General features: G+C 40.4%; 1 protein-coding gene across 1 annotated transcript in view; it reads right to left on the reverse strand.

The window, feature by feature from the left end:
• The window catches only part of LRP2 (LDL receptor related protein 2), a gene marked incomplete at its 5' end in the record, with an annotated part of 155,211 nt that overhangs the window by 29,940 nt on the left and 111,666 nt on the right, over nucleotides 1-13,605 (reverse strand). Inside the window, 10 exon segments of the mRNA XM_063085734.1 lie at nucleotides 129-245; nucleotides 970-1,086; nucleotides 2,220-2,339; nucleotides 3,311-3,439; nucleotides 4,107-4,352; nucleotides 5,009-5,205; nucleotides 6,167-6,344; nucleotides 7,667-7,890; nucleotides 10,924-11,094; nucleotides 11,595-11,747. Of these exon segments, the coding sequence (XP_062941804.1) occupies nucleotides 129-245; nucleotides 970-1,086; nucleotides 2,220-2,339; nucleotides 3,311-3,439; nucleotides 4,107-4,352; nucleotides 5,009-5,205; nucleotides 6,167-6,344; nucleotides 7,667-7,890; nucleotides 10,924-11,094; nucleotides 11,595-11,747 (1,652 nt within the window).

Below are 13,605 nucleotides of genomic sequence, written 5' to 3' on the forward strand. Positions count from 1 at the left end.
ATTATCAATGAATGCTGAACAGTAAATACTTATGGCCCCTTAATCTAAGAAGTGGTAGCTGACAGGTAGCTAAACTACCATATCTGTACATTTCAGGTCAGCAGTGCCACATGTGTCTAGGGACTTACGACAAGTATATTCATCAGATGCATCAACACAGTCAGCAGTTCCATCACATTTCAAGTCACTGGGCACGCAGTGTCCACTCGTACACTGAAAATATTCAGGATGGCAGGTCCTCATCTCTGAAGAGAAAAGACTGTCATTCCCAGAAGGCCTTGTCATTTTCAGACAGGTATTAGGTCCCTGGAGTGTAGCAAGTACCCCATCACATTCCTATCCATGCCCTGTGATGGGCGCACAACAAACCCACAACTTGTGGTTACCAAATGAATAATCTCTCAAAACTCACACTTTCCCCACTCAGTATATAGAGATGAAGTACCAATCTCCCCTCTGTTAAATAATCTCCAGCTCTTAAGCATTGCTTCAGAAATCAGAATTCCCCAGTTTTTAACGTTTCCTCATTTTCCTCAGATGCAACACTTAATCGGCAAAGAACTATAAAAATTACCTAGGGTGTAGGATTCCTATCCTGATGCCCTGACCTCTACTCCAGAGAGCTACAGTAGCATGTTCCTTATAGTGACTATCTGTGGAAGTTGGAAGACCAACTTCTTTATTGTTTACAAGGCCAATTAGGATTAAAGTCTGCTCCTAGGAAATGTTAAAATTAAAATGAGATTTTTAAAAATTCCTTGCTGTTTTCCCAAATTATGATTGATCTAGACTGATATAAGAATAAAACAGAAAGTAGAGGGCAGAAGATACTATGTTACGCTAAGGTTTATTTATTACATAAACTACACAAAAATCATTTTACTGTAAAAAACCTTAGGTTCACTTGAAGTCCCTGCTCATCACAGTCAAGACTCTATAGCAAGCTTCTCAGAAAACTCTGACAGTTACCACAGTCCCGCTCATCTGAGTTGTCCCCACAGTCATTGTTATGGTCACAGATCCATCGAGAGGGAATACACTGGTGATTGGCACATCGAAACTCACTCTCCGTGCACTGCCGGGGGACTGAAAAGGAAAGCCACATGGCCATCAGTGTGCACCAGGAATCACACACAGGCTTTTGAGCAGGACAAAGTGCCCTCAGTGCCCAATGCCCTCCTGTGTACTAGTCCCAGAGGTCTGCTTGGGCAGATCATTCATCCTCCAAAACTAGATCTTCCACCTCAATTTTAACTCTGTAAAGAATGGCCTTTATTAAGAGGTTTGTCCAAAGATGATTTGATCCTAAGATAATTTTTGATTTCATGGAAATCTAGATAAACTCTTATAAGATACATCATGAACTTTCTTTATATAAACAATAAAATGCCAGTTGGATTGCCCTTTTGTGTAAGAAGGTTTTAGCTGATTGATATTTGCAGATGTAATCAGCATCTTAATTCTCTCAATTGTCTTTGGCAAATGGTGTTCGCTTCTTACTTCCAACAGGTACTAAAATTAAAATGTATTTTGTATTTGTCAATTTGAAATTGACATATATCATGAGTCAATGATATAAGCTCTGGGCAGGGCTTCATTGAAGCTGTTTTCAAAATATACGCAATTATGCAAGACTGGCCACCTAGTTTGGTGTGATGCAGACCTTTGGATCTTTCTTTCCTTAACCTCCCTGTCCAATTCCTTGTAGTCAGCACCTCCAACTGGGAGAGAAGGAACTAAAACCTGACCCGTTATTTAACCATTAGCTCTCTTAAAATAGTCAGCTATTCCAGGAAAGATAACAATCCAAACACAATTTCTCTATTAGCCTATTTTTGGGAAAAAGCTTAAGAAGCGCCTTTCTTTCCTCTACTTCTCTTGGCCCTGATTTTCTAATTCTATTCTATTTCTATTATTATATTTGCCCATTATAGTCAGTCACCTCAAGCTCTTTTTAGAAAAGAAGTTGGGTGTAAATAAACAGACAAACGATAAATTTCAGTAAATATCCTCCTCCCAAAACTTGATTTTTAGCATCTCTCATAAGACACTCATGTCTTTAGTTAAAGAGAAAGCAGAAATATACCAACCAACAATAAGAAAGAGACCAAAGAGCTGTCATCCTCCCCCCTTTGAGGATGAATGGCATAGACAGTTGAATTATACACAAAGAGCAGACATCACAGCTCTGGTGGCACATAAGGATTCTGAATACTCACCACAGTTTTCCTCATCCGAGTTATCGCCACAGTCATTGTACCCATCACATTTCCAGCGAAGAGGGATGCAGTGGTGATTTTCACAGCGGAAATCCCCCGAAGGATTGCATGTCATCTCCTCTGCAAAGCACAGTCATTGCAAAGATTTCATAAGCCAGTGGTCAAGAAATGCACCAAGCAGAACTGACTTCACTGTGAGACAGTCTGAGAATTATGTTACCACATTCTTGAAGCTCCCAGAGAGAGGGATGCCAGCAACATTCATTGTCAATATTCCTCTTTTAGCTAACCTGAACCTATCCTATTTCTTGAAACTAGATCCATTCCCTTTTAGAGAAACTGCTCAAAAAATGAACTGGTATCTGGTTTGTAACTTGCAACAAAGGCATGGTATGGGAAGCTAAAACGAAGCCACAAGCAAATAAAACATTTCTATCACGTCTTTAATCAATGAGACCCAGCATTATTAAAATAGTCCATTTTCTTCCTTATCCCTCTTCCAACCAAACCCTATATGCACACTCATAGACACTTTGGTTTCAAGTTAGAGTTTTTGACTAATCTTGACAAATTCCATTAATTTATTTGGCCTTTAATTTGTAAGTTCTTTCTATGTTACCAGAGCAACTACAGCAGTCCAATAGATGATATGGAAGGTTAGAAAGACAATCAGAATATAAAAATCCCCAGATAAGAAATATTCTGATTTGGAAATATCCTTTTTGGAGACAGATACCACGTCTTTTCTCTACCTGCTGTCCACCAATTTCAATTAATTCATAAGATTAGACAAACATCTTTATACGTTGAGTATGAATAAGGATTCTACATTTGGGAGAAATTGCATCTTAATAATGTCTTCCTCGATTATGGCATCTTTTGGAATGGGATGTTAAGATAATACAAATTAAATTCCCTCAATAACCCCATAAAAGAAATGCTACACATATGTAACATGTCACTGAAGAATCAACAAAAGGTCTTTTTACAGAAGTAAACGAAGGACAGAGGACATGGGAAATCACTCTCATCTCTCACTGAATAATGGCACTTGACCTGTCCCTCCCCCACTCCCCCACAGCCCCTCCTACCACAGCCTTCCTCATCACTGTTGTCCCTGCAGTCATTGACACCGTTGCACAAGGCCCACTGTGGGATGCAGCGGTAGTTTGTTTTACAGCTGAATTCTGTATGGTTGTCACAGCGATGGGCAGAGCTCACTGAAAAGAGAGGAGGCAGCAAGTCAGCAGGAAACGGCACCAGAAGGCACTTTTCCACTGTTGTGGAAATTTACCAACTAAATGCACTCTGGCAACATGTGGCTGGTTTAGGTGTCTTCTGTTTTTCAAGGGCAGAGAAACAGAGCCCTAAGTTTTCTCACTAGCTCAATACTACTCATTTGTGTTGCAGTACAACTATGTGGGGGAAAAGAGGACTGAATTTGAAGTTAAAAACCTGGGTTGAAATGATAGTTCTGCCACTAAATAGTAATGGGATCATCCACTTAATGTGAGTCTCAGTTTCTTCATCTGTAAAATGGGAATCAGTTAATACCCACCTTCCCTAACTCACGATCTTTCTCTAAGGCTCTAATGAGAGAGCACTAGGTACACTAAATGTAGGTTCTTGTTATATTCTGGACAGTTAGCCATTCACTGTATCAAGAGGAGGTATCAGATACTTCAGAAACAGGGTCTGGTCCAACCTGCAGGCCCTACAGCTATACTTGGCCTTGCTGTACCAGAGTTCCGGGGGGGGGGGGGGGGGGCCAAGAAGGAGTGTCACGTGGGGCTGAAGCAGGGGGCTCCATGTCCTCTCTCAGTGCACACGGAGGTTCTCCTCATCTCCCTGCTCTGGTCATGCCCTGCCCCGCTCACGGAAACTTACAGCACTCATGGACAGGCTCATCCGAGTAGTCTCCACAGTCATTATCCACATCACACTTCCAGGACTGAGGGATGCAGCGGCCATTGGCACATTTAAACTGGCCTGGCCGGCAGGTCCTACTGGCACAGTGGGAACTATCTTCATCTGAGTTATCCCCGCAGTCATTCACTGTGTCGCATTGCCAGGATTCTGGGATGCAACGCTTGTTGGCACACTGCCATTCATTGGACTCACACTGGTGATTCTCTGCAAGCAGGGGCATTTGGTTATCAGCTTGGAAGGCGTCAAGAATGGAACCCCCTGATTCACACGATGGATCCTGGAGAACTCAATCATAATTTCTTTTCAGAGACCTTGGGCAGTTATTCCAAATTCTCAAATATCTTTTTCTTGCATGCAGAATTAAGGGATAAGAACTAAATCCCTGGGCCTGCTAAATACACCTTCTTCTCATGTCCCTATTCCCCTATTGGACAATGGTTTTCAAACTATGTTGCTGTTGTAGATGTTTTATTTTTAGTTTGGAAATTTGGTTTTTTATTTGCCTTTTTTAATGGAAACATAAATAAATGTTACAACCGAGAGTCCTTATTTAAAATGTGGGTGGAAAACCTTCATTTCGCCCTCACTGTTAGCTCTTAAGGAGGATTCTATGCCTAGCACATGGTGAGGAACCACCAATATAGACAACTTACAATCAACCTACCCCAACCATTTGCCTTGCAGAGACCTTAGGATTTCTAGAAAACTTTATAAAAATAGATATAGGGTGGACCCTGAGTGTCCTCATAGGACTTTGAACTGGTTTTGTGTTTATGACATTCAGGAAATCCCCACAGAATCATGACTGTGCACAAGCAACATAGAAATGGGCAAAAGAAGCAGGAAGCTATTGAACACACCACAGAGCACAAGGTCTTCATCGGACCCGTCGGGGCAGTCTTGGTAAGCATTGCATAAGGCCTGGGGGCTCGTGCAGTTGCCGTCCCTGCACTGGAACTCTCCGACCCGGCAGTAGCGCTGCAGGCAAAGGGCCGGCTCATCAGACCCATCTGAGCAGTCTCTCTGTCCATCACATTTCCACCAGATAGGAATGCACCTGCACAGAGAAAACAGCACTTCTCTAGCACGGCCCCAGGGCCAGAGGAACAGGCAATGGCTATCTGGAAAGACATCAACGCTCAATTCCAAAGTGAGTTCTCTTATGGCCCTAGAAGAAGATCACTTAGATCCCGGTTACTGTGGTATATTTTCAGAGAAAACATAACTAGATGAGCTAGAACAGGTTTGTTAAGACCCAGATATGCTTTGGTACGATGATGACGTTCCTTCCACACAAACGGGCATTTTGAGCTATGTTTCTAGAAGCAGTGACTGGTGAGATTGTCTGCCATGGAGGCAGACACACAGGTACCAGTTGGGAAGCTGGAGAGCACAAACAACTGTTGAGTGCCTATGTCACAATAGGTGTGTGCCAGATTCTTAATCTCACGTGTCTTAATTAATCATCAAAATAATCTGCCATTGCATCTTAGGAGCTATGATTTGCATTAATGACTCTCTCTACTCCATTCTCTGACTTAGTCCTTCAGGTCCCTCTGGCCCTTGTTAGGGAAATAATCTATGGCCATGTTTCACAGCAAACACTAATGATCAGAAATGAATTTGAATGTATAACTAGATCCTCGGGCATAGGTAACTAAGGAGGTAGGCCAGTAAGGTGTGGAAAAGACCGTGAAATTCTATCACTCTTAAGGGCTATTTTTTAGTACAAACACTCTGGCCCTGACACTCAGGACAATTTATTAGAAATAAGAAATACATAGTTTGCTTCCTCTCTATAAAAACCTGTATACACAGGTTAACAGTTCAGTTAACAAATTCTTTCTACGAATAGTTAGAGACTGAAGTTAGAGACTGAGAGTTCTAGTGTGTTCCACTTGAACCAAACCAGTTAAACAAAATCTTGGTTCATTAGAAAACTCCCATCCCTTATAGCCTTGAATTTCAATGTGTGTTCAGGGATGGAGAGGCACTGGGGAAAGGGCGAAGAGCCTTACTTTTCATTGTTAGCACACAGGAACTGGGTGCTAGAGCACATGGGCACACAGTAGGTTTTTTCAGGCAGCCGAAGAGCCCTGAAGTCATCTGGACACTCACAGGTGAATCCTTTCCCTCCTGCTTTGATGAGGCAGAGATGAGAACAGCCACCATTGTTGGTACCACAGGGATTGGCCACTAGTAAAAAAGGAAGAAAACATCAAGCACAGATTAACTGATTACCCACCCTGACATTAAACTCATCACTTCTTAGAGAGTAAGAAAAATCATTAGCCTAGTTGTATGCCTTTTCAAAAGTTTGTAAATAGGACAGATGATAGAGATATATAAGCAACAATCCTGTGCTTTGAGAAAACTCAGTTATGTGCTACCAGAAGTGAGGCATACCTACTGGTGTTTTGACTAGCAAAGTCATGGGAAAGCAGGTAGGAAACTCTCAGGTAGGCAGCTTACATTCATGTGCTCAGAACCTAAGTTAATATTTTAATTTCCAGCAGGTGCTAAGATCATTCCCTCATTCTAAGCATACAGGCAACAGAAGTCTGGCCAAGACTGATGTGTGATGATATCAACACCTTTCCTAGTTTTCTGGGTCACAACTTGAGGGTGAAGATTAATTTGAACTTCTAATAAAGTAACATAAAGAATACTAACTTCCAGAAAGAACCACTGAATATCTCTATTTCGCTAATTCTCATTTTTCCTTACTTACAAGTTTATCATGCTTTTGCAAGACACCACAACAAAGTAGACCCACAAAAAACCAATCTGTCCCCCAAAATATACTCCAGACCTTTGCTAGATTATCTCTAAATCATAAAAGTAGCTTTAATTTCATGAAGAGGACTATTAAGTTCACAAGTAAATATAAAACAGATTCTCTAACCTATGAGACGCTAAAATGTGTTGCTCTTGATGTCACTATCTTCCAGAAGACATGAATAACATCTACAAGTGTTCGATGTACAACACGATGACATGTGCAAACAGATATTTAATAAATGTTTTTACTATAATGGTTGTGATTTTCTTTTAAACTAGATTTAACTAGGTATTAAGGAATGATTGTTAATGTCATAATTGCATTATGGTTATATAAAAAAAAATGCCCTTATTTTTCAAAGGTGCTTTCTTTAAGTATTTAGGGCTTAAATGCCATGATACTTTTAACTCACTTGAAAATACTTCAGTCCTCCTACCCAAACAGATGAAGTAAATATGGCCATCATATCAAAACAAAACAAGACAAAAACCCAGATTGATCTTTAAGGATGGGACAAGTTTTGAGAAAAAGAAGAGTTATAAGTAGCTTTTCCCAGGGGTAGGGAAAAAATCCAAAAGATATTTCCATACTCTCAACTCTCAGCATATGTTTTGAAAAAAGCATTAATAAGTAATGGCAAACCATTTGTAAATCATGATATTCATGCTTAAAGAGACAAGAATGACAGGGACATGACCTAAAGCAACTGTGCCAAACTCCGCAACCACCTACTCACCCAATGGCTGCCTGTACGGGTGATACACGTGGACGTCAAATGGTCTGTGTGTTGTGTTCACCAGCATCTTCCTATCGGATCCATTATACTTGTTTCCCTTTTCAACTGTCCTTGTATTCCAATCTGTCCAATAAATAGTGTCTTCAAAAATGGTGATCGCAAAGGGGTGAGGCAGCGTTCCATCATACACAGTGTGCCGATTGTGGCCCTCCAAATCCGAGTACCTGGGTCAGGAGGAAGAAACGGTCACTCAGTGAAGATCACCCCTCTCCTCTAACACCTCTCAGGATAAATGAACCAACAAGTCAGCTAATAAAATTCTACCTCCTAGAGATAATGGAACTTCAGATCCTCCCCAAAACTCATAGTCTTTAATTAAAACAAAAACTAAACTTACAGGATTTATTTTGACTGAACAAAAGACATAAAGTTGAAAAAGCAATGCTTAAAAAATAGGATTAAGCCACAGGAGTTTAAACAATCACTAATTCCTAACCACAGCTGCTTTCCTGCAGATGCAGCTGGTACGGCTATTGTAGGTTTATAAGCTCTTCTGCTGATGTTTCTGCATTAAGCATCTTTTTTGATATCCCAGGGTATACGATTCTGTTTTCCTAAATCATTGGAAGAAATCAGAGGATAGCAATATTAAGTTAGAATTCCACCTTCTCATGAATATTTTGGGAGAGAAGCTGTTTTAAGAGACAGCCAGGTTCTCGATATAACTCGGGGGGAATATAGCCTATAATATAGGCCTGTAGGGTTAACTGTGCATACACCAGCAGCACACTTATTATTAATCATTCTGTAAGCACTATTAATGCATGGTTTTCCACATGAATAAACTTCCAGGAGAGGGTCTCTGATTTCAAGATACCACAGAGCATGCACAGCCAGAACTAAGTTCTCTTAGTTCCATTGTCTCGTTCATTACTATGAGTCTCTGTCAGAAGTCATTTCTAAAATACTAATATTTTAATATTTTAAAATTTTGGAACAGATACTAAAATTCAAACAGGAGGTAGAATGAGCTAGCAACTAATACACCTGATAATGTTAGCCATGTGCTATTAAAAATATTTCTGAAAATTTCACAACTTACAGAAACTAATAGAAATCACAGGAAAACTTGAAGACCTGCTTGGCCTCTGTTGATAAAAATGCAGGTAAATGACCAACACTTATCCATCATCTGTTTTTAAAAAACCATAGACCAGAAAGCAGTTTTGAGACCTTCCCTTTCAGTTCTTCTATGATCTCTGTATAGGGATCTCAGACACTTCTACGAGAATTTTTTGTCAAGTGTGGAACTACAGGCCCAGTTCCAGTAATTTGTTGGTGCATCCCAAGATGTATAAGGAATCGATTGGCTGCTCTATAAAAATGTGTTGCTTTATGTGGTCTATGAAATACATCTCTGAACACTAGCATTGATATCCCCTCCAAGATGTGACCAAGTCAGCATGGCTACATGAATATCAAAGGTTTATTCTTTCCCAGATCACTGTGCCTGATATTATGATCTGACTTTTAAACTGAAACCTGCTGCCTGAGTTTTAGAATCCAGCTATGCAAATAATCTTTATCTATAAACAGAATGTTAAGCAGCTAGAAAATTCCTTTTTAAAATCTCTAATCTTCCTGAAAACACTGTCTTTATGTCCCTTTCAGTTAAAACTACCAAGCTTTCAAGACCAAGAACAATCTACCTGACCCAAAGGACAACAAAAGTCCAATAATAAAGTTGCTAAACCTTCTGTGAGCAGCTTGATGCCTCTACTAATTCAATATGAAATTGTATGAAAAGCTAACTCAGTTCTCTGATGTTCCTTTCAAGAGAGCATACACTCACTGTGGGAAGGACCCAGGGTTCCACCATCGGTATATCACCTTAAAATGAAACAAATAAACTAGAAGTAATATTCTACTGATTCTGGCCAAAGGTGGTCTCTACCCTAAGAGTAACTTAGTATCTGCTATGGTAAATTCTGCAATGAGAATGCTAAGGACTACCTTAACATATCAAATGAACCAGGCACAAGAATGTATTCCAAAAGCATTACATGTCAAAATTCTTATAATCTTCAATTTTCCAAAGTCTCCTTTCCTGCTTACCCTAAACATATTTTAAAACTAAGATCACTCATGATCACGCATGAGGTAACTCCAAGGGGGCTGAGCTCAAGAGACATTGAGGAGTAGCAGAGGCTGATGACACAACCTGGAAAAAGAATCCAGTGTCCTCTGCTTTCCAGGCTAGGGTGGCAAAGAGGATTCATCACATGTGCCAACTGGGGATGATTCTGGGGAAATGTCCCAATTTAACAAAAGAGAGTTCTGGGATTGATTAACTATGTCTGCCATAGCATAGGAGGAGAAAGTGCAGGCCAGGTATTCCTTCCCTCTCAGTGGCATGGCATTAGAGAACTTCAAAATTTCTACACTGACTTTGGCAGCAAAATAAAGTTAACAGAATGACAGAAGTTCTAAATGCCTTTGAAATAGCTCTGCCGAATAATGACACTTCCGTGCTTTTGAATGCAATAGGCTGTATCTGGATACTTGTTCATAAATGTTTACCCCGAAGACATTACTATGATCCAATCAGGCCATAACTAGCAATGCCCCCCAAATAAACATGTACTGGTTGTTTAATAATGTGTATTATCCATTTTACAATGAGTATTTTTCATTGAACAGTGTAAGTTTAACACACTAAAAAACTATCCTATTACCAAAAAGATTTGAATGCATTATCAAATTGAGTAAATGTTAACAGACTTTAATGCTATATAAAATACTTCATTGTATTTATCAATAAATGTGCCAAAGTATTTTAGGGAAAGCCTTTCCAACACTTTTGCTCTTTTCCTTTTTTCAAATATGAAAAGTCTGTTAATTATATATTTGGGAAGGGAGAGCAAAGTAGACAGATATGGAAATTCAGATGAGTTAAACACTAAGCTGACTACTGCAAGGAGAGATTCCTAGCTCCATTTTCTAGATGAAAAAAACAATAAGAAGTGAAAGCACCAGGCTTATGAAAGCAGAAACCCTGATCAGTATGATTTCAAAGTTCACTCTCTTTCTACCACACCATACCATAGAGCTCAGCAGTTTCACTCAGATGTGACCTCAGAGTGACTTCCAATACACAGGCCAGTTAGAAGATGCATGGGACTAACACACAGAAGCACAAGCCCTGGGGTTTGGAATAAACAGCAACCCAGTTGTTTTATTCTTTTCTATGTACGTACTCAATGTAACCCAGGTGAGCATCTGCCCAGTATAGTAGATCAGTGGTGTAATCAATGGTGATGCCATTGGGCCACTCTATCTTGGTAGAGATAATGACAGACTTATCATTTCCATCCATGCCTGCTCTCCCAATGTATGCACGGTGAGTCCAGTCTGCCCAGTAGACATACCTGTGGGAACAAATACAAAGGGTCAGTCCCTGAAGCCAGAAGAAGTCAGTAGCCAAAAGATATAGCTCTTCTTCATTTAGAGGTATGGACTTAATATTCTACGGAGCCTCTCAGAAAGGAAAGAGAGCTAACAGAAAAGAATCTAAGAGAACTTTAGATGTACAGGAGATGCTCAAGAATGAACATGATTAACTGAATTTCAGTGGCTTTGACATGGACAGTCCAGTAAAGAAGTGTTTCTTTAACCACAATTTTCTTTGCATGCAGCCAAAATACATGACTTGAAAAGTGAAAAGGCAAAGAAGACCAAATAGCTGACGAAGAGCATTTGAACAAGCCATGCTTCTACCCATTATACTAAACCATTTATCAGGCAGGAAAAGCAGAAGACAAATCCCAGCAAGATATTGGCCTGGAGATAGCTACGTGAACAGCCTTTTTGGTGACAGAGGTGGAATAAGGGAATGAAAGAGAAGCCCAAGATTATTGGGAGACAATACCCATATTGAGGGTGAAGGGCAATTCCTCTGGGACTATCAAAGCAGAAGGTGTTGTTGGCATCAATACAATGCTGGGCCAGAGTGCGGCGGAATCCACCATCGAGGTCAGAGACAGAGAGACACTTCAGGTGAGCATCCACCCAGTAGAGCTTTCTGAAATGGAGAGCCGGGAGTTACTGACACAGTCAATTTGTTTGTGGAATGGTGCATATTTAGACACCTAATTTCCTATCCAAGACACCTGAGAATCACACAGACAGCTGTTAGAAGGCACCTTTCCCTAGGCAAATGAGGGCAGGGGATGACAGGGAGTTGGTCTTCCTGCAATGAGGTGACAGAAGATGCCAGTGTGTGTGCTACAATTCCCATGTTAAAGTGGTGTCACATCGGGAATTCTGGGGCCACATCTCACACCAGGAGTCTGGTTTTACTTCCTTTATGCAGCATAAAGGCATCTTTTCAGACAATGCAAAGGCTCAGAGGAACAGGGAAGCGAAGTGAGTGTCGTCATGAACTACAGTTGAAACGGTGGCACCAAGGAAACAGGTTTGTCAAAGTATATCATTGAATCTGCACAAAGGAACTATGAATTATGACATCCTTAAGAAAAAGAGAAATCTCACCTATCTCTGACCCTGTCAGACTAGTCTGGCAAAATGAGTTTCCTACCCTGTGACACCTTTTACTCAAACTTAGAAGCTTTAGAAACATATAAGAATCTGTTAGAAACTCCTACCTCGGGAATATTTCAGTTCTAAGTATATTGCTATTCAATAAAGTCTATTTGTTTTCTATAAGGCAGGTGTTCTTAACCTGGCATCCAGGAAACCTGTGCTTTGGAGTTCTGCGTACGGTCTAAAGTTTTACACTCGTAAAACTGTGCGAATGTAATTGTGTAAGTGCTGTGATTCAGCAAGGGATCTGTCACTTTCCAAAGGATTCAATGCCCCTAGAATTGGAGGGTCAGTTAGGATCTGATAATCAATTCCAACTGGAAGGAGAATGATTTCTCTTCCAAAAGGCTCAAATGCCTCTTAGCAAGAGGGAAGCCCTGATCCAGCCATGCTGGACGTCAGAATATTTCACCGTTAGGATAGTAGTACCCCTTTAGGCTTGAGATTGAGAGAGTGAGTAAGCATAGATGTAAAAGCCTTGCCAGTTAATTCACTTGGGTAAATCCGGATGAATGAGAGATGGCCACAATCTTGGATTCCCTCACTGAAGAAGCTAAGAAGGGCAATAATATCAGTAGCTATTTACTGGACGTTTACTAAATGCCAGGCCCTAGACCAAGGACTTCTAAAAATATTATTTAAGATCACAACAGCCATAGAAAGAGTTGCTATTATTGTTCCTGTTTTCCCGATCAAGCTGCTGAGGCCAGAGATTGTATAATTAGTAAGTGGTAGAGCAGAAATTCAAGTCCTGGTAGACTGGCTGCACCCGAGGGCACCCTACTTTGTTGAGCTTACTGCTTTCCCATTAATTGCTCTTCTTTCCACAGTCAAAAGACTAATTCTATCAGAACACAGAGAAGACATTACAGCTCCACTACTGGAAAAATTAAGAGGACTGAGAGCCAGCTCTATCTTCTAACACACATAATGGTGCACTTAAAAATTAGTATATCAAGTTTAAGGACTTTGGAAACCAAACACCCTTGTGTTGGCAACAGAAATCTTAATTGATACTGGAGAAAAAAATTGCTTCCAATGTCAATATAGTTAGTATCTTAGAAATGTCCCCTACCAACATAATGGTAACTGGGTTCTATTTTTCTTATGTTTTAAGGAATGTTCAGCCTGGTTGTGCTTCTTCCTGGACTCAAGAAAATATCTGAGACATGGGCATTTTACCCTACCCTCACCCAGACATTCTCGCGCCATTTCTTATTACCACACATGCATGTAATTCTCTCCTCTGATCGAGAACATGCATAGACAGAGAAGAGGAAAGTAGCTGAAATCAGGGGGAAATATCACTCTACCATTTTCTTGAGAGACAGGGCTGA

This window comes from Cynocephalus volans, chromosome 1, assembly GCF_027409185.1.
Source record: "Cynocephalus volans isolate mCynVol1 chromosome 1, mCynVol1.pri, whole genome shotgun sequence".
In the NCBI taxonomy this organism is placed as follows: domain Eukaryota; kingdom Metazoa; phylum Chordata; class Mammalia; order Dermoptera; family Cynocephalidae; genus Cynocephalus; species Cynocephalus volans.